This window comes from Vitis riparia, chromosome 8 (assembly GCF_004353265.1).
Source record: "Vitis riparia cultivar Riparia Gloire de Montpellier isolate 1030 chromosome 8, EGFV_Vit.rip_1.0, whole genome shotgun sequence".
NCBI classification, from domain to species: domain Eukaryota; kingdom Viridiplantae; phylum Streptophyta; class Magnoliopsida; order Vitales; family Vitaceae; genus Vitis; species Vitis riparia.
In genome coordinates, this window is record NC_048438.1 from 22,381,806 (window position 1) to 22,403,891 (window position 22,086).

Sequence of the window (22,086 nt, forward strand, 5' to 3'; positions counted from 1 at the left end):
ATAAAAATTAATAATTACTATTACAACGTAAGTAAAAAGTATTTATAACATTTATGATTAATTTTTCAACCTTCTAAGTTTTAGTCAAACTTTGGGAAATAGCCGGTAATAATGCAGCCTATTCCTAAACTTTTGGAAAATATATTCAGAATACAAGGAAAAATGTAAACATGATTCCACCCCACGCTCATGTCAAAGCGCGTGCTTAAATTGGCCAAATATATCCTCACTCCACAGTCCACACTGATCGAACCGTGTGTTCCCACGCGCCACGTGCACATCAAAAAGAACAAAGTCCAAAGCCCAAGGCCCAAAAGCCCATGTTTCGGACAATCTCTTTTTTCAGATAAATATAATGAGGTATTGCCACGTAGTAAAACGGACGGATGAGATCAGCCAGCACTGACCCCAAAGCATGTGCGACCCTACCAGTTTGAATTCAAATGAAGGGAGTAACGGTAAGTTTCCGAACCTGAGGTTAGTGCCGAACCTAAACCCATTCAAATGCTGCAGTACCATACGACTGAAAAGAACATCAAAACTATCAGAGTAGTAGAGATCGATACCCTGTGTCTCTGAACCTTTCTCTTGGTTCCTTTTTAGGTTTAGGGTTTTTCTCTTTCTAGAACTTTCTCTCTCTAAGACTGGGGGTTCTCATGGAGGGTTCTGCAACTACACATGATATGAATTTGGCTTCAAGAAAAGCCGAAGAAGCAGGTTTATTTCTCCTTCTATCCTTCATTGCTCTCAGTTTGGCTAATGAGAAAAATGAAGAACAAAAAAAAATCAAGAATCGTAATATTCGCAGTCTTTTTTGGTTATTTGGAGTTCAACTTAAGAAAACGCAATACGTTAAGGATTTTAAAGTTTTCGTCTCGTTTCCTCAAATTTTCCCGGTAACCAAAGATGGAAAAGAATTGAAACAAAAGTTGCGGGCTACAATCGGAGGATTTTAATTAGATGTTGCAAGATTCTCAGTTTTCTTTTCTTTTCATATTATATCATATTTCCGCACTCACGAATGTCATGTGCTTGTATTTCTCAAGAATCTGGGAATAATATTTTCTTTTGGGCGTTTTTGTTCTTATTTTGTAGCTTGGAGGCGATTCCAAGCTGCTGGATGGCTCGAGACCCTAGTCGGACCAATTGGGGTATCGACTCATCCGTCAGAACGAGAGTTCGTTTCTTGCTTGAGAAATGGTTTAATTTTATGCAATGCCATTAACAAGATCCATCCAGGATCAGTGCCCAAGGTATTATGACACTCTTGTCTCAGATAATATATTTGACGAATTTATGATCTGTTTGGTTCCTGAGAAAAATGTAGGAAATAAAGAGAAAAACGATAATTTATTTTCCTTATGTTTTCTCAAGTTAGGGTTTCCAGTATCTCTAACTTGATTTGATTTCGGAAAACATTTAAAGATCGTGGAGAATCATTCATCTTCACAATCACTCACCTGGGAATCTCAGCCTTTGCCTGCCTATCAATACTTTGAGAACGTCCGGAACTTTCTGGTGGCTGTTGAAGAATTGAAGCTTCCTGCTTTTGAAGCTTCTGATCTTGAGAGGGTAAATAAGTTTGTGTTTGTATATATTTTATCAAGTAAACTGGGTTTTGATTCTTGTTTTTATTATTTAGGATACTTTGGAGGCTGGCTCTGCAGCTAAGGTTGTTGATTGCATTTTAGCCCTTAAATCATACCACGAGTGGAAGCAGATGGGTGGAGGAAATGGTTATTATAAGCATGTGAGATCCCCTATGGTTGTGCATTCAGCAAATAGGGTAAATTCAAGAGCTTCTGCGGCAAATCCATCAGACTCCTGTAGGCGTTTGGATATGTCTGTTACACCTCCTTTGGACGGTGAAGCTCGGAAACTTGAAGGTTTTTTCCTCATTTAGCTGAGAATATCTGTGATCAATGCATGCTAGTAGAAGCAAGAGTACAAGAAGAAATTCATCAAATATTTCCTAAATTTATCATATACGGAAATTGTGAAATTATAATGATTCATGATGTTAAGAGAAGTCAAACCTTGCATAAGGTTATTTCTTTCTCATTCATGTTAAATTGTACCCAATAGGATTATTTCTTTCTCATACATGTTAAGTTATACCCAATGAAATTCTTTGACAACTTATGGAAAAATATAGCTTATTCTTGTTCTATTGTAGATAAAATTGACAAGCTTAATCTCTCTTTCTCGATGGATGAAATAAATGAACTTCAAATTAAACGAGGAAAATGTGAACTAGCATATGGGTAGCCAACCATGATAGTAAAGATGTAACTCCCTTAACTGCATGTTGGGGCTGAAACCTTGTCCTATGGGGTCCTGCTCCTTGGGGGAATGCCTGGAAAAAAAAGGGAACATCATGGCTCCATGGGCTCAGAGCTAACAGATTAAGCATGGTCATACTTTAAAAACTAATGTGTATAGTAATTGTTTTAAGTGAACGAAGGGAGCAACACGTTTATATGACTTACCTCACATACAGCATCTTTAGTTGTATATGGCAACTCTCTTTGCTGGGTTGTCTCAAATGATGTTCACTTTTTCTGATAAGAGTTATTTTTGTTTCTGTGATACATTGGTGCCTGTAGATTTGATTGTCTCAGTATTTGCTGAATGCATGGTTGATGTGAAGGAAAACATTGATGATAACCTTCTTGATTCCTTTCGGAGTGGAAATCGGGTAATAAATCACTTCAATGATATATATAAAGTTCACTTTGATTCCATATATAAATGTTAACTAAAAGGCTAGATTTCAAGTAACTTTGCATTTCGTCCCTGGGCTACAGGATCCAATCAAGTTATTAAGCAGAGTAATGATGGGCTCTTTAAAGGAGCAACTTGAAAACAAGTTCCCTGAGGTGAGTTGGTTTTGAGTTATAAAAGATTTGCACATCCATTACCAGTTGCATATTCCAAATAATATGTTGCTCAAACATTCCCCTAGCACAAAGGGGAGGCTTTTGGTGAATTAGTCAGTTCTTTTTCCTCTTATTTTCTTTATCTTTTAAATGAATTTTTAAGGGAAGGTCAAATATGGTCCAAGTGGTGTCCGATGTTGTCATAGAAGTATCATTTTTAAACTAAAAAAACAAGAGTATTTAGGAAACATGGCCTTATGCAAACATCTTCCTCGTAGATGGTAAATAATCAAAGAAATTTCTATTATGAGCACAGCTCAACTTCACCTAGTTATTATTTCTCTTCAATGAGAAACTTTTCTTTCTTCCTTGCATTTTTTTTCCAAAAGAAGAAAAAAAAAATAAAATTGATTGATCTACTAAGGGGCACTCCCTATTCTTTATAAACATCTTCAAAAATTCATTTTGACCACACTTCTATTCTGCACATTTGTACTTCTTGGTCTTGAATCACAAAATCTCCATGTTCTTAAGGTGCACACTTACTCGTGTGTTTGTGCTTCTGTCAAACCTCGTCAATAAGCTGCTTAGTTAAGCTTTGTAACTCCAAACTTTTGTGACTTATAATGCTTAGCACACATAGTCCCTAAATTAGGCAAACCTAGATGATAGGTAATATGGTTAGAAACAAGTCACTTTGTTCAAATATCATATATGATATGTAACATCATATATTATGTCAACATAGTATTTGTTAAATTAATAGCTCTAAGCACTATTCTTGTTTATGAAAATCATACTGTCGGAAATAACTACAAGCACAAGAGGGAGAAAGAAAGAAAAAATGGTTTTTGGAAATGAGCAAAAGTCTTAAATAATGTCTGATTGTTATCCACAGAAAAAGTGATGTTTAGCATTTCCACCAGAACAACTTACCATTCTTTTCTAAGATTTGGAGGAAGTGAAGGCAGAATTCTTTTTTTGTTTTTTTCTCTTTTGAGAATCTATTATGCTTGGTTATTAATAATAAACTAGCTCAACAAATTATTTTCCATAAACTATTGGGGTCTCTCCTCTGATATCAATAATAAATATATTACTTGATATATTTATTTTTCCCCAAAATTTTTCTTAAAAAAACATTGGTTCACCTGTTCTGTTCTGTTCTTCTGCTGGTGTTTTTTCCCACTTAAAGTTGTGATGAATTATAAGATCAATATATTGAATTTTTCTTATCCAAAAACAGTTGAAACCAATTTTTAAAGATCTTCTGCAAGAAGGAAGTGACTCAAATGTCCATTCGAAATCTACACCTCTTGAAAATTCATCTACAGTTGTAAATTCTAAGGTATGTCTTGCTCAAATCTTATTTTAGAATGTGGTTTCCTTTGATGGATATATAGTTTTCTTTGTAATAAAGTGAATGTGATGAAATTAACTCTAATAAGTAACCTGCACTTACTACAATAATTTTCTCAGAAGTTTCTGTTTAGATTGAATTTACATTCTCTTGAACTTAAAAAACCTTTGAAGCTTGGTTCATCATAAAACTAAATGGCTTAAATTCATTGTTGGGCTCTTATTTAATGTTTCTACCTTAGAAGTAATAATTAGAATACATATATATTTAGAATACTTAAGAAATGAAACTCTGTTTTAGAAAATTCATCAACATTGATGAACCAACAATGAAATCAAATTAATAAACTTAAGTCCTGGGACTAGGAACCATAAAATCTGTTTAATTGTTTTATTTTATTTTGTTCAGGGTCCTATATCCTTAAATTTTTTCAGAGGAACCTTGAAATTGGGAAGAATAGGAATGCCACCACCTTATACAACCGAAGGCAATAGACTACAAAAAGCTGAAAAAAATTACTCTCTCTCTCTCTGGTTGAATAAACTAAATGGTTTGACGGATATTTTATGTTTGCATGTGCCTGTTCAAAATTTAGATCTGAAAAAATTTCACCCCTAATATACATATAAATTTTTGAAGACAGGTTGCTATTCTATGATTCCATGCATCATACTTGATTTTTCTTTACAGCATTGCAGAGCTTGCTTGAAAAAGAATAGCTGCAACCACTTGCTCATATTTCAAATGCAAGAAAAAGAACTTTCGGTAATTATTTATTTTTATTTTGTGTATGAGTTACTAGTTAGTTGCATTTATCACTGTATAATAGTGTTGACATGGCCTATATAAGCTGAACTGAAACTAGAAATTAGTTAATTTTGATGAATATCACAGATATGGTATCTGTATCTCTCTTTGCGGATTGGTGTATATTAGGCATTGAGCATACTGTTGAAATTTATTTTGACTTGTACTAGGCACTGATTCTCTCACCTCTTTTTATTCCTTTGCTTAAATTATGCAATTTATTTTATTTTATTTTATTTCCACCCACTACTTGTGTTAACTTAAGAGAAAGAAAAGCTAGCATATATAGATATATAGTTCATAAGCCAGACAGAAGACATGTCATTAAGTAAAAATATTGTGCAACAATCACGTCCTAGAAGAAAGTGAGAAAGAAGAACCTCAATTATATTTGTCCATTACTCTTTTTCTTTTCTGATTGTACTCCTATTAGATCTTGTTCTGCTTATACTCCCTTTTTTTGGTCTGTATTATAATATGTGCTATATGAGAATAAGACTCTTCTGAATTTAATTGGTAAGATTGTTCATCTTGCAGGATCTCAAGGCCTTGTTGTCAAGAACAAAGAGGGAATTCAAAGGGTTAGAGTCTCAATTGCAGAATGATTTGAAACAACTGGGTATGTTTTGTGAAATACAAGAATTATCAAAATTGTGCTGCAAACTCCACCTAACTCTGTTTGAACATGTTTTGGAAGCTTTGAATTTGATGTTGGATTCTTGCCAAGATCCAATGAGAGAAAATCTTTATTTGTTTTTATTTTTACCTTGTTGTCTTCTTATCAACCCCTTCCCAGTCAATGTTGGCCATGATATCAGGAAAATCTAATTATACTCCAAAGATTTCTGTCTGTACTACTATTTCTCATAGCTAGTATGTCTCCAAAACTATTGAATTTGGTTCTAGATGTTTCATTCCATACGAGTTCAAGTTTAGGATGATTGGTAGTTTAACATGATATAAAAGCATAGGTTCCTAAAAAATCCTGGTTCTGAACCTTTTAGTTAATTAATTCAACATGTGTTGTGTAAGTGTTTAGCCAGCTTGATGATTATTTTTGGCCCATTCCCTACAAGCTTAATTTTAATTTGTGAAATAACTAAGAATTTGAGATGAATAAATTTTTTACCATTAATTATTTTTTTTTCAAGGCCATTGGAAGTTTAGGGAATGGTGATATGGATTTCAACATCTAGAACCACACTTTGACAAGTGGCACTTTCCAAGAGTTCAAACCATGATTTGACAACAGAAATGATTTTTATCAGAAAGTGTGCCCAAAGAAATGTTTTCCTAGATGGATGCACATCCCCATAAACTCTCATAAAAGCTCTCTTGAATTGTTATGTTCTTTTGCATGGATTCAGGTTTTTAACTTTTTGCATGGAACGCTTATTGTGTTCGTCTTTAATGTTTATCGTGCTTGTGTCATGCATTGGCTCAGGAAATATAGTTCAAGAGATGTCTGCTGCAGCTGTTGGGTATCAGAGGGTAGTGAAAGAGAACAGGAATCTGTACAACATGGTTCAGGATTTGAAAGGTCAATTTGCTTATGGAGCATAAAAATTCTGTCTTGATCCTTGCAAATTCTATTTCTTTGGAGCCTAAGTTCTATTTTAAAGCATTAAAACTAGGTGCATATATCTTGCCTGAATTAGAAAAATTATCTCCAGGAAATATTCGAGTTTACTGCAGAATTAGGCCTGCCTTCAGTGTTGGAGCAAGAAGTACTATAGACTTCATTGGAGAGGATGGTTCGCTAGTGATAGTTGACCCATTGAAACGCCAAAGAGATGGAAGGAAGGTTTTTCAATTTGACCGAGTGTTCGATCCAACTGCTACCCAAGGTAATCTCTGATTAGATTATGCTATGATGCAATTTTTGTACATAATTCTGGTTGCATATTGCCATGACTTCTTCTTCTTCTTTTAATTATTTTCAGATGCTGTATTTAAGGACACCCAACCTTTAATTAGGTCTGTGATGGATGGATACAATGTGTGCATCTTCGCCTATGGTCAAACTGGATCCGGCAAAACATATACTATGGTAATATCTATAGCTTCAGTTGATCAATTTCCAATAGTTTTTCGCATTTGCCATTTTGCTTTGGATTTGATATATGATTTTGGTGATGTTTTACATTTTAAGGTCAGAAGTGTCAGATGGATTTCTTTTTTCCTTTTAGTGTCCATTATATTTTGAAGTTATTTGAAGAGGTTTGTTTACTGTACGTGGATTTTTCTCATCTGCTATTTTTATTTCTGGTGACAGTGTGGTCCATCAGGTGGATCAACTAAGGACATGGGGATCAATTATCTAGCTCTTAATGATCTCTTCCAGATGTCTAATAAAAGAAAGGACATTATAACTTATGACATTTATGTTCAAATGGTTGAAATATACAATGAACAAGTACGTGATCTTCTTGCAGAAGATTCGTCAACAACAAAATATCCTTTCTTGATGGCTGTTCTTTCTTCTACTTCTGATCATCAGTTAATACCATTGCCTATTCCAATATTTCCTGCTATGTTTTACTAGTGTTTGTGAAATTTGATATCCTTGACCACTTGACAAATTAGAGATTCGAAGCTGTACTAGCGAAAATGGCTTGAGTCTTCCTGATGCTACAGTGCATTCTGTAAAGTCCACAGCTGATGTTCTTAACCTTATGAAACTTGGTGAGCTGAATCGACACGTCAGTTCCACTGCAATCAACAACCGAAGTAGTCGTTCACACAGGTCAGCTTTCAAGAGATGAATGCTATGAATTGCTTAACACAATCTAATGATTCTCATTTAGTTAAGTAGATTAAACTTACTAAAAATGATCTTAATTTAATGAGTTTTGACCATCCAACTATAACATGCCCTTTTTCAGTTCCCCACATTGATCTGCCCACATTGATCTGTAAACTTTCAAGATTTATGCAAAGAGTTTTAATAATAACCTTGATTTCTAAGTTCTAATCATCCAAGTTAACATTTTTCATCTCTTAAAAAAGGGCATATCCAATGGTAGGTGTCAATCCTTCAATCCTGACAAAATTATCCAGAGCTAGTCCAGGTTAAACTTTCATTGCACCATCATACATTTTGGTAGACTACAAAGTTTTGCTTTTACCATGGATTTGTGAATTTAAGGTTTGTTTAATTTAGATTCAATACATCTATCAGGAAAATGCTGGTTTGGCTGTCTCTGCTACTGAATGTAATAATACCATGAAAATAGTATTGACAATCAGAGTCAGAAGTCATAATATAATAAATATGTTGAAGGCTTTTCTTTATATTGATGATGGTGGTTTATGTTTATATTTGTCTGCAGTGTCTTGACAGTACATGTGCATGGTAAAGATTTATCTGGAAGCATTCTTCGAAGTTGTCTACATCTGGTGGACCTCGCAGGAAGTGAAAGGGTGGACAAATCAGAAGTCACTGGAGATAGGCTCAAGGAGGCACAGTATATCAACAAGTCTCTATCTTGTTTAGGAGATGTGATCACAGCCTTGGCTCAGAAGAACTCTCACATCCCTTACAGAAACAGCAAACTCACACTACTCTTGCAAGACTCTTTAGGTTCTAATACTCATATACACAACATCTTTTCTCCAGAGCTCTAGATCCTCTCTTTTTGTGATTCACTCTTGATTTCTTAGCTCTCCAATCACATCATCCTACATGATTTTATTGAAGGGTTTGCTATATATTAAGAAAATTTTAAGCAACTCAATTGTGCTTTTGTGTGTGTGTGTGTGACCATTGGAGAGGAGTTGAGCCCTTATCTAAAATACAGATTATGCAAGGTTTAATATACTGATATATATATATTTTTTTTAATGGAAATTGTTTACTACAGGAGGCCATGCCAAAACATTAATGTTTGCTCATCTGAGCCCAGAAGATGATTCTCTTGGGGAAACAATCAGTACTCTGAAGTTTGCTCAGAGGGTTTCAACTGTCGAACTAGGCACTGCTCGTTTGAACAAAGAGAGCAGCAAGGTTATGGAACTCAAGGAACAGGTAAACATACCTGCTGCTCACATTTCCATTGGATAGCTTAATTATTATAAGACCACTTTTTGCTGTTGTTTTCCCCTTAATTGAGTAGAGGAAACTTCGCACGTAACTTTGAGATTCTAGCATATAATCCATATCTTGTAATTTCTGGAAAATGCATGTGACTCCATTTATTTCTAGAAAAATTACCAAATATTTTCCTTCAGAAATGTGGTTAACCAAAAGAATGAGGTAGAAGGTCACTATCATTGGATTATTTGTTTTCTTCCCCTCCATATCACTTAGAATGAACCATGCAGATAGATGATAATGGAGTTGATTTGTCCAAAATTTTCAGATTGAGAACCTCAAGAAGGCTTTGGCAAACAAGGAAGGTCACAGTATCATACCAAGTAAAGTGAATGAACCAAGACCTCCATCTGAGAAGCCAAAAGGAATGATTGACAGAACTCCTCCCCGGCCTCGAAGATTGAGCATTGAAAATTGCAGCAGCTTGAAGAATGAGAAAGCAATGCATCCTGAAGAAAAAAAAGGATCAAAAACCCCTTCTATACGAACTCGTGCACGAAGGTTAAGTTTGGAAGGTTCAAACCAAGGGAAGAAGGATCATTTGCTGGTGAAAATGTCTGAAGATGTAAGCAAGCTTCAACCTCTTGAAGCTTTTGGGCATTTCAGCACTGGCAGTTCCATGATGGAAGAGGAGGTATATAATTATCAGAAAGCTCCAAAGAGTCCTGTAAGTTCCACTTACAAAAGCCGAGTTGCAAAAGCAGCAAGTAGAACACAAGTTGCACCATTTCAACTAACAAAGACGCCTGAGCCAGATAGAAAGGAGGTTCAGACTATGATGCAGAGTGACCTGAGTGTTTCTAAAGATTCTCAGATACCTAGCTTCATTAGTAGTGGGAATGGAAAAGGATCTCAAATAAGGAAATCACTTAGAACCATCGGAAAGCTGATTAATGGCTCTGAAAAAAGGTACTTGTACATAATTCACGAGTGATTCTTCTTCTTATTCTTACATTCTTTCTGAAACACACAAATGAAATACCTTTTGTGCCAAATTACAGGAACCAACAGAAGTTAATGGAAGCAAGAACACCCATCAAGGGATCAAACAATGCCGAAGGTGGGAGGTCTCCACTCACAGCTAATGCAAGAGCAATGAGAAGGCAGTCACTAACCGGCATTCAGACATCCGGGCCCTGGAGATCATCTGTTATAGGGAAGTCATCAGACTCTTGTAAGTAAAAACAAACTAAAGCATCAGTTATCAGAACATTGAAATTCTTCTAGAGTTTCTTAAAGTATATATATAAATATATTTATTTTATTTTATTTTTTCTTTTTATAGGTTCAAATGAAACAAGGAATGCCTAGACGCCTCCTCCAGTCCACCGGTCAGCCAAGATGACAAAGCAATGACAATAATAATTATAGATGAGCAAAGAAGACTACGCTTGGTGCTTTAACTCAAAGCATACTACTGACCACAAGCTGACATTTGGGTTAGAAAATTGTGTGACCATGATTATGAGTGGAAAGGTCAGATACTGACCCATCATTTGTTGAGTGTCAAGCCCCCACTTCTGATTAATAATTAATGTTACATGATCAAGCTCATTCTTCTTCTTATTGCAAGCCCTAATAGTTGGGTTTAGGCTGATTGAAATGCAATTGGTTCCAAAAAATTTTGTGGGCGAGGCCGATTTTGCCACCTTGAGATTCAATTTTGTAATTTTGGGCTCATTCCATTTGTATGTAAATAATTGTGATGGTGCATTATGCCAAATATATCTTTCACAACTTACATATTTTATTCTAAATTTACAACATTATTACTCTTGATTAAAAAAATAATTAATTGGATTTCACTATTTTTTAGTTTAGAAGACATAAAAAAGGGAAGATTTTTTTTTTATCAAATTCTATTTTATGTCTTATAAAATTACAAATATATTACATTACGCCTCAAGATTTGGTATTAAAAGAATATGGAATCTCTTTTGTTTAGGATTTATTCGGACGTTTTTTCATGATTTTATATCTTGATATGTAATTTTCTAGATTTTATTAATATATTTTTAATTAAAATGTTTAAAATCGTATAAAACCATTATTATATTATATTGTACACATATTAAATATATAAAATGAATTTTGTATATATTAAATATATGCATTCTATTAAATAATATTATTTTAAGTTGTATTATATTTAACTTTATCAATTCTTTATCTTTAACCAAAATTTTAATTGTAATTAAAACCTTTTATTTTACAATTTTGAAACAATACAGAAAGTTTTTGAAAAGAATTGAAAGAAAATATGATGGAATCTAAGAAAGAGGTTTTTTCTTTAATAAGCGGTGGATATGGAATTCTGGAGGGTACGCTGTCTATGGAATTCTGAAGGGCTTGGCAGTATGGGAAAAAGGAAGCGGGAAAGACCGAGAAAGAGGATGGTTTAACCGTACCTCATTATTTGACCTTCTTTCATGGGATATTTACCACAGTGGCAATCTTATTAATAATAAAGCGATCATTCTAGAAATCTCCACACTCTTCTTTTAGCCTTCCCATAATTTCCCGCATTTCGATATTTTAAAATACTAATTTTTTGTACCCATATAAATTTTGAAAGATCCATGATTTTAACCAACTAAAATTAGTGTACTTAAATAAAAAAACTCCAATAAAATCTAATTTGTTACTTCAAATTTGAAAATTTTAATACAACAAAACGGCATTATCATTATTATTGTAATTAAGTAATTTTTAATGCCCGCTTTTAAATATCGTTTCATGGTATACAATAAATATCAATATATTAAATCAACATAATTGTATTACTATAAATTATAAAATAATGTTTTATATGATATAAGATTCATATCATAATTATATCTAATATTTTATAAAATTTTATTAGCTCGATCTAATCTTTATGTTTTACCGTAAATTGTAAAAGGAAAGTAAAAAAAAGCAATATTAAAATATAAAAATGATTTCTATCAACTTATATTATAAAAATAATTGAGTTAGGCTAATTTGTATAAAATTATTATTAATAGATAATGTGCATGTATCATGTATGTTATAAAAGCTTTTAACTTATATTATTTTCCTAATTTTTACTATGTGAAATAAATTATGCTATTGTTAATAAACTTTAATGGTTTGTTTGGTCTTTATTTTTTCTTTTTTTTCTTTTTGAGAATTTAAGGAAAAAATGAAAAATAAAATATAATATAATATAAAAATTGATAAATTATTTTACATGTTTTTTTCAACAATTAAAAATATATAATTTTCTAACTTAATTTTAATAATATTTGATTTTATTTATTTTAAGAGCAATGAGAATCTAAAATTATGTCATTTCCCAATAAGTAAAAACTTAATGTCACTTTAGTCATTACCCCAATTTTTATTTTTAATGTTTATTAAAATTATATTTATATAAAACAAAGGAAATAAAATTCAAAGACAGAAGAGTTAAAAAATAAAAATAAATAATTGTTTAAAATGGATCATTTTAGACTTGTAAAAGTAATTCTCCCACGTTTAAATTTTCATAAATATTCTTTAATATTTATATTATTTTTATGTGTATTTAAAAAAAATATTAATTTTATGGGAAAAAATTGGAGGATAATTTTTTTTTTTCAAATAGATCATTTTTTTTAGACCGGATGGAATACATGGAGGGTTGTTTTTTTTTAATCAAATCACCAAATAATGAAAATATCAGTAATTACGGATATATGATTTTATAAATATATAAAAAATATTGGAGAAATATCGAAATGAATATTTTTTCACAAATATTGTGTGTAGCGAAAATCATTTAAAATTTACAAGAATATTTGGAAAAACTCCAAAAAATTGATAAAATAAGCAAGAAAACAATTTTAAAATTATTTTGAATTTGAATTTTAAATTAGATTGATATTTAAATTTTAAAAATAATAAATATGAATTTTGGAAATATATAAAATCAGAATTGAGTTAAAATAATATTTAATTTTATTAAATAAAAATAATTTATACATAAATATAATATATATATATATATATATATATATATATATATATATATATATATATATATATATATATATATATATATATATTACAATAGTTTTTTATATCAAAATGAAGATTTAATTCCATTATATTGTTAAATGAAAGAAGTTCATCTTCTTAAACAATATTTATTTTAAAAATTTTAAATTTTTTTATTAAAATATGTTTTATTATATTTTAAATAAAAATTTAAATTAATTTATATAAAATATTTTATTTAAGATTTAATTTCTAAAATTTTATTAAAATATGTGATAACAACTTTTTTTTATTAATATTAATTTATTTAAATAATTAAAATTATTAATAATTTATTTTATTAAATTAATTTTAATTTATAAAATATCATCTATAAAAACGAAAATTTCAATTAAAATAAAAACGAATAATTAATAATTATTTACATAGAGGGAGGAAAATTGTTTTCATGATTTGTTTCCTTTTTTTTTTTTTTATCTTGGGCAACCCACTTCTCTCATGGCGCCGCATCAAGAAGCCCTTTCTGAAATTGCCCTTCAAACGAGAGAATCCCCTGTTTTCCTCTGCCACTCTCAATCCTCGCAGGTACTAATCTAATTATTTTTTTTGCAACCCCCATTTGATTCCCAAGAAAATCCATCCCCCATTCAACCTTTGCCTGCAAATCATGATCAGATTACCAAATAATCGTTTGTTTTTTTTAAAAAAAAATGGACAGATTTTGTATCCTGTGCGCGGGCTGAACTGGTAGGAAATATCCTAGTCCTTTAATTTATGAAAGATGCTAATCTGGACAGATTTTGTATAAAATTAAAGTACTTTAATTTTCTCTTTTTTCTTTTTCATCTGAAAGATTGTTTAATTGTTTGATTTAGTTGTTTTTTTTCCCCACCTTTTTTAAGGCTCCGCTGGAATTTTCTTTTTATTTTGAGCATTGTTAGAAATTGATACGTTTCATTATGAATCATTGTTTCACAGACAAGAAAAAATGTAATTTTTTTATTCACTATTTTAACCATAATTCTGTTTGGTTCCCAAGAAAAAACTAGGCAAATGAAAGAAAATGTTGAAATTTACTTTGAAGAAAAATGGAATTTAATACTGGAATTCGAACTGTTCGTGGCTTTTGAAAACATAAAAGAAGAAATAGGGCAAAAATATGTTTGGTGACACAAAAAGTTTTCTAAAAAATATTTCTTGGAAGATCATTTTTTAGAAACTTTGAAATATCGTATTCGGTGTTTTCAAAATAGCAAGCACCGGTCCTTTTCAGGAATCCCTTCCAGCATTCGTGTTAAAATTATCATGTCTTCATTTGTTTTTGTTCTTATTCTTTGCCCTATTGTTCAGTTGTCCGACATGACCGGAGAAGCAGGCATGTTTAGGGTGCATCATACCATTGGGAGTGTTGTATGTTGCAAATGTGGTATTCCAATGACACCTAATGCTGCCAATATGTGTGTCAAGTGTTTGCGCACTGAAGTTGATATTACCGAAGGTTTGCAGAAGCATGCCACCCTCGTGCACTGCCCTGAGTGTGATAGGTACTTTCGGCCACCAAAAACTTGGATTGAAGCCCAATTGGAGTCCAAAGAGCTCTTAACTTTATGCTTGAAAACATTGAAGAATTTGAATCAAGTTAGGTTAATTCATGCGGAATTTATTTGGACTGAACCTCACTCCAAGAGGATCAAGGTCAAGCTAAGGGTTCAGAAGGAGGTTCTCAATGGAGCAATACTAGAGCAGGCTTATATTGTTGAATACGTTCAACAAGAACATATGTGTGAGTCTTGCTCTAGGGTCCAGGCTAATCCTGACCAGTGGGTCGCTTCTGTGCAAGTCCGGCAACATGTTCCTCATAGACGAACTTTGTTTTATTTAGAGCAACTTATTCTGATGCATGATGCTGCAAGGTGTGCCAAAAAAATTAAGCCAATGAATCAGGGAATTGATTTCTTTTTTGCAAATTGGAGTCATGGAAAGAAATTTGTTGAATTTATTGGTAAAATGGTTCCGATCAAGAGTCATCGCCCCAGCCAACAACTTGTCTCCCATGATCCCAAGAGCAATAACTACTATTATAAGTACACTTTGTCAGTTGAAATCTGCCCAATATGTCGCGAGGATCTGATCTGGCTCCCTCGTGAAGTTGCATCTGGTTTGGGGAATCCTCATCCTCTTGTGATTTGCACAAAAGTAACAAACCGAATCACTTTGCTGGATCCTTATACTCTCAAGCACCATTGCTTAGATGCTAAACAGTATTGGAGGTCACCTTTTAAGGCTTTGCTTTCTAGTAGGCAGCTTGTGGAATATATAGTATTGGACGTGGGGATTGTTTATTCTGAAGTTCATGTTGGGGGCTCAAAGTATGCTTTAGCTGATGCTCAGGTGGCTCGTCTATCAGATTTTGGAAAGAATGATACAATTTTCAACATAACAACACATCTAGGCCATCTTTTGAACCCTGGTGACCATGCTCTCGGTTATGACATGTTTGCAACTAATAGTAATGACATGGAACTTGAAAAATACAGAGATTTTGACGTTCCACCTGCAATTTTGATAAGGAAAACTTATGAAGAAAACTGCCAAGGAAAGGGTGGGAAGCCTCCTCCATTGATGAGTAGAGAGTACGAAGAGTTCTTAAGGGGTTTGGAGGACAACCCTGAATTGACGCTTAATATATCATTACATGAAAATAAGGAATACCCACCACCATCAGTTAGAGATGGAGAAGAGGATTCAGCTTGTGTGGCTTTGGAGAAGTTGCTTGCTAATGTTGATTTAAGTGATGATGAAGATGGGGATGACGCCATGGCTGAGTGACCTGAAGCATTTGAGAAGTAAAACAATAATACTATGGACACCATTGATGAATTAAACCTTATACTAATCATCAGCGTGATGTCCACCATGATGTTCCAGCTGTGTTCTATAATTGTTTGGATAGCATTCACATGCCCGGTTCTGCACACCTAGTAATAAATGTTAGCCTCAGATAAATTGTGTTTTGATTTTTCTGATGATGGTTTTTTTTCTTGTCTCTCTGTGTGCTTCTTCAGGCAACTGTTTTGTTTTTTCTGTGTTTATTATAGTTAGTAATAAGCTGGGAACCGAGATTGTCAAGCTTATATATTCATATCTTCAATGTCTTCATGGTTAACCTGGCTGAGTGATTTTTTTGCCCTCTTTCTTTTGTTCCTCTTGCAGAAGGATATGAGATATTTGAACACATGTTGAACAGATTGGTTGTAAAGTCCAAAAACTTGATGCAATTCACAAGCATGTGAAGTCAAACACCGGCCCTTGCTACTTTCCGAGAGTATCTAATGATTTTCCTTAAAATTAAAAAATGAAAGGAACACATTAAATAGGGTGTGTGGTAGTCTTATTTAGAAGAAAAGATAGCTTGAATTGGCAGTTGTTTGGATTTCTGGTCCCAAGTCTGCTAGCATCATTAATGCCTTTAGGCTGTCCACATGTATTGACTTGTGGTTTTAAATCCTCAAACAAATATTTATTTTACAAAATCTTATAAAATAATTTTAAAAAATTGTTCTCAAAAAAATATTTTTCAAAATCATTCTAAAAAAATAGTTATCAAATAGGGAGAAACTCTTCTTTCCCTTAACGTTATGTTTTTTAATCATCACAATAGATGTAACAAATATATATACTATTGTTACTTACATAATATCTTATTTAACAAATTTATTTTATCAAATAAATAAAAAGAAGAAACAAGTTACATTATTACTTAGTAGTGTCACATGGAAAGGAAACTCGGATAGAAAGGGTTGCATCTTGCATGTGTCCTGCAACTCTTGCCAGTTTGGTAAATATTTTAAAAAATAAGGGTAAAAATTAATGACAACAAAAGTGCATCCACTGACGTTTATAGTATGAAGATCTGTTCCATTCTCTTAATAGATTAACTTTTCTTATTCGTGCTTGTTGTGCATTTGTATCTCGAGGCCTAAGCGACGCCAATGGGGCGCTCGAGATTTTTGTTTTTTGTGCCTAGGCTGAGCCAATGTGGCGCCCAGAGTGGCCTCCCAAAGATTCGAGCTCAAGACTAAGGTCTTTGTGGTTGCCCTACTGGAACAAATGTACAAGTAGCCCAGATGGTATTAAGAGGGCAACCATAAAGACCTTAGTCTTGAGTTCGAATCCTGAGGAGACCACTTCTTCCTGTCAACGAACCAAATGAATTTCAAAATGAACTTGAAGTTCCTAGACATGAAGAAGTTGGTGTTGTGAATTTAGTTGGCATTATGGCTGCGCGGAAATAGTATCTTTAATTTATTTTTCTAGATCTTTAATGTATTTTGCAGCATCTTTAATTTCTTTGGATTTGCATTGCTGAGATATGGATTTTGTAGGAATAGAAGCAGGTGAAGATGAATGTGTCGAAGCACATGAAGACGAACGAGTCGAAGCACATGAAGATGAACATGGATTATACTATCAAATCCTATGATGTAGGACAACCCTAGGATGGTTGCCTACACTCAAGGGTAGGTGGGCTAGGGTTTTATTTTTAGGGTGTAAGGAGAGGAACAAGGAATAAACTTTATGGTAGAGAAAATTATAAGATAAGAAATAGAGAGAAAGAAGAAACAATGAAGAAAAGATGGAAAACCTTAGAGTCTCACTAAGGCCTTCTAGGAGTCTCACCTAGAAGAAAATCAATGGAGTCTCACCATTGAGGGTTGCAACCTTGCAATGAAAGAAAGTATAATATTATTCATCAAAATTCATTCCTTTGATTTACATTGATTAGCCTATTTATAGGCTTCTCTAAGAAATCCAAAGTCTACTAGGACTCTAATAACCTATTCTACTAGGACTCTAATAACCTATCATGACTCAAATTCTAATTATATTATAACTCAACTAGCTAATCCTAATTAGACTCCAACAAATATTAGTCATAATTTAATTCCAAGTAATAATAATCCTACTTTAATTACAACTAATACAAATTCCCTTTCTTGATATATATCTTGAAGATTCATCCTCATCAATTCCCCCTGACTTGAAAAAAACTCGACCTCGAGTTTTAGTGATTTTCCACGATCAATTGAAATTCCGAGCAATGCCTTCCACCCTTTCTTTCTTCGTCGTCTCTTTCCCATGGTAAGACAAGATCTCACGATCTCTTGAACTTGTTCAATTTCATGCAAGACAAATATTGGACTTCGAAAATTTTTTTGATGTTGTACAACAAGTTGATAATTCTCGAAATACTTATGTGTCTTCAACAAACTTGTGGGAAGTTGTTTCCCACACTCTTCTTGTAAATTGTTTTGTGGAAGAATAAGATTCTTGAATTCCCTATATTCAAAAGAAATTTCAGCAGATTCTTCATGTTTGCCACCACTCACGATAATGTTTGGCCTTGGGAAGTCAAACATCGATTCTTCTGAAACTTCTTCAACTTCTTTGAGCTCTTCTATTGGTTGATCTAAGATTAATTTCATCACCTCTTGCTTTCTAGATTCATCATTGATGATTTCTTCCTCCTTTCTAGTAACTTCGACTTGCTTTTTAATAAGAATATTTGATGGCTCTTCTAGTTTCAAGGGTGCTACTTTTTCCTCTGGTTGCTTATGTGGTGGAATTTCCTTCATTGGACGAAGGATCTTCTTTCGCCCATTGTGCACAAGTGTGTAAGTGTTTTCATAGCCATCGTGTTGGACCCTTTCATCAAAAAGCCATGGTCTTCCAAGCATAATATGGGCAACTTTCATCGGCAAAACATCACACCATGCTGATAACTCAAAATTATTACTGAAATTAAACGTCACTAGACAACGAGAACTCACCAAAATAGATGTGTCATTTACCCATGCTATTTGATAGGGATTTGGATGATCTTCTGTCTTTAGATTAAGCTTCTCAACAAGCTCCTCTGAAGCTAGATTGGAACAACTACCTCCATCAATAATCAAAGTACATAGTCTCCCTTGACAAGCAACACGAGTTTGGAAGATGCTAGTACGTCGCCAATCCTCCTCTTCATTTAGCCTTGGTATGTTCACCAATGGTTGCATAAAAAAGTTGTAGCCTTCAACCATGTTTGCATATGTTGCTCCACTCCTCAATTACATATGCCTTCATGCCAAGAATTTTGGCTCTGATACCAAAATTGATGTAGGACAACCCTAGGATGGTTGCCTACACTCAAGGGTAGGTGGGCTAGGGTTTTATTTTTAGGGTGTAAGGAGAGGAACAAGGAATAAACTTTATGGTAGAGAAAATTATAAGATAAGAAATAGAGAGAAAGAAGAAACAATAAAGAAAAGATGGAAAACCTTAGAGTCTCACTAAGGCCTTCTAGGAGTCTCACCTAGAAGAAAATCAATGGAGTCTCACCATTGAGGGTTGCAACCTTGCAATGAAAGAAAGTATAATATTATTCATCAAAATTCATTCATTTGATTTACATTGATTAGCCTATTTATAGGCTTCTCTAAGAAATCCAAAGTCTACTAGGACTCTAATAACCTATTCTACTAGGACTCTAATAACCTATCATGACTCAAATTCTAATTATATTATAACTCAACTAGCTAATCCTAATTAGACTCCAACAAATATTAGTCATAATTTAATTCCAAGTAATAATAATCCTACTTTAATTACAACTAATACAAATTCCCTTTCTTGATATATATCTTGAAGATTCATCCTCATCATCCTACAAATGAAATTTGGTTGTGGTGGTTGTCGTACCCACCTTGCGAATCAGCTTGACCTGGTTGGGGTAATTATTTGCATATATCTCTCCGATTATGATTTTTCGTACATAATCAGATGATTCAATACGTTCTATTCTCTTCATCTGTAGGATGTAGGAGAGAATATGATTGAATGAAGGCGCATGCTGCTTTTTCGCCCAAAGTAAATATTCTCTTAATTTCTTGTCTTAATAATATTTAATTTCTCATACATGCTATTTATTGTGAATTAATAGTTGTAAATTTCTTTTGGTCCAAAACTTAATCAAAGCAAATTGGATATGAATTTTGTCGGGCTTTGTGGAGCCTAGTTTTGTTTGATATGGTTTGACGACCCGACCAAAATAATATTGCGTGGTTTTTTTTAATGTGCAATATTCGTGCAATATTTTTTGGACCCGTTTAGCCCATTGTGGAACCACTTTTTGTAATTAGGGTTTTTTAGTGTGGTGTGGCGGACGCATTTCAGAGAGAGAGAAAATATTGTAGCCGACAGAAGTACTTTGTATTCTTCTTTGATAATAGTGATATTCCTGCAACTTCGTGGACGTAGGCAAATTGTCGAACCACGTAAATACTGTATTGGGAAATTTTGTCGAGCTTTGTAGAGCCTAGTTTTGTTTGATCTAGTTTGACAACCCGACCCGAATAATATTGTGTGGTTTTTTTTAATGTGCAATATTCGTGCAATATTTTTTTGGGTTCGTTTAGCCTATTGTGGAACCGCCATTTGTAATTAGGGTTTTTTAGTGTGGTGTGGCGGCCGCGTTTCAGAGAGAGAAAATATTGTAGCCGACAGAAGTACTCTGTATTCTTCTTTGATAATAGTGATATCCCTGCAACTCCGTAGTCGTAGGCAAATTGCCGAACCACGTAAATATTGTCTTGTGCGTGTGATTGTTTTTTCTTTGGCGTGTGTTTTCTCTAGTTTTTGTTTCTCACAGGTTGGGAATTCGGCTTAATTCCCTTCAATTGGTATCAGAGCCTAGGGTTAAGTTTGAGTGGGAGCAATGACAGAGGAAGTGGGAAAGACGTCTGGAATAGAAAATTTTGATGGCACAAACTTTGTGTATTGGAGGATGCACATTGAAGATTATCTCTATGGGAAGAAATTGCATCTGCCTCTTTTGGGGACAAAACCTGATAGTATGAAGCTTGAGGAATGGACGCTTCTTGACAGACAGGTTTTAGGAGTTATTATGTTAACTCTATCTAAGTCTGTTGCACACAATGTTGTAAAGGAGAAGACCACAACAGATCTGATGAAGGCTTTGTCCGGTATGTATGAAAAGTCGTCCGCAAACAATAAGGTGCATCTGATGAAGAAATTGTTCAATTTGAAGATGACAGAGAATGCATCAATAGCACAACATCTAAATGAATTTAATACAATTACAAATCAATTGTCGTCTGTAGAAATTGATTTTGATGATGAGATTCGTGCTCTGATCGTCTTGGCTTCTTTGCCAAACAGTTGGGAGGCAATGTGGATGACAGTAAGTAATTCTATGGAAAAGGAAAAGCTCAAGTACAATGATATACGAGATTTAATTCTGGCTGAGGAGATTCGCCGAAGAGATGCAGACGAAACCTTAGGATCTAGTTCTACCCTAAACCTTGAGACAAGAGGCAGAGGTAATGACATAAATTCAAATCGGGGTAGATCAAAATCCAGAAATTCTAATCGAAACAGAAGCAAATCTAGATCAGGCCAACAAGTACAATGCTGGAATTGTGGAAAAACAGGTCACTTTAGAAGGTAATGCAAAAGTCCTAAGAAGAAGAATAAAGATGATTCTACTAATGCTGTAACAGAAGAGGTATACGATGTATTACTTCTTGCAGTAAACAGTCCACTTAATGATTGGGTTTTGGATTCAAGAGCTTCGTTTCATACCACTCCACACCAAGAAATCATACAGAATTATGTTGTAGGTGATTTTGGTAAGGTGTATTTGGCTTATGGTTCAGTCTTGGATGTTGTGGGTTTGGGAAACGTCCAGATATCGTTGCCCGATGGATCTGTTTGGTTACTGGAGAAGGTTCAACATATTCCTGACTTGAAGAGAAATCTGATTTCTGTTGGACAACTTGATGATGAAGGACATGCAATACTATTTGTTGGTAGTACTTGGAAGGTTACAAAGAGAGCTAGGGTATTGGCTCGTGGAAAGAAGATTGGTACTCTGTATATGACCTTAT

General features: G+C 33.6%; 2 protein-coding genes across 4 annotated transcripts; both read left to right on the forward strand.

The window, feature by feature from the left end:
* The first annotated feature begins 540 nt into the window (after positions 1-540).
* LOC117919653 (kinesin-like protein KIN-14L) lies at positions 541-10,882 on the forward strand. Of its 3 annotated transcripts, XM_034836862.1 has the most exons (20): positions 541-717; positions 1,096-1,253; positions 1,426-1,572; positions 1,643-1,886; positions 2,607-2,698; positions 2,808-2,879; positions 4,126-4,227; positions 4,930-5,004; positions 5,584-5,665; positions 6,491-6,586; positions 6,720-6,893; positions 6,990-7,096; positions 7,322-7,500; positions 7,628-7,792; positions 8,379-8,629; positions 8,910-9,073; positions 9,408-10,048; positions 10,141-10,313; positions 10,425-10,480; positions 10,511-10,882. In XM_034836862.1, the coding sequence occupies exons 1-19, from the start codon at positions 657-659 to the stop codon at positions 10,448-10,450; spliced, it is 3,009 nt and encodes a 1,002-aa protein (XP_034692753.1). In that variant the 5' UTR covers positions 541-656; the 3' UTR covers positions 10,451-10,480; positions 10,511-10,882. The 3 variants fall into 3 exon arrangements, with proteins under 3 accessions (XP_034692753.1, XP_034692752.1, XP_034692754.1); XM_034836861.1 differs by having other exon boundaries at positions 10,425-10,882; XM_034836863.1 differs by having other exon boundaries at positions 1,643-1,865; positions 10,425-10,882.
* A 2,734-nt stretch (positions 10,883-13,616) lies between these two features.
* On the forward strand, positions 13,617-16,304 carry LOC117920080 (60S ribosomal export protein NMD3-like). Its single transcript, XM_034837431.1, has 2 exons — positions 13,617-13,723; positions 14,489-16,304. Exons 1-2 carry the CDS (start codon positions 13,637-13,639, stop codon positions 15,965-15,967), a joined length of 1,566 nt encoding a protein of 521 aa, XP_034693322.1. The 5' UTR covers positions 13,617-13,636; the 3' UTR covers positions 15,968-16,304.
* Positions 16,305-22,086: the final 5,782 nt, after the last annotated feature.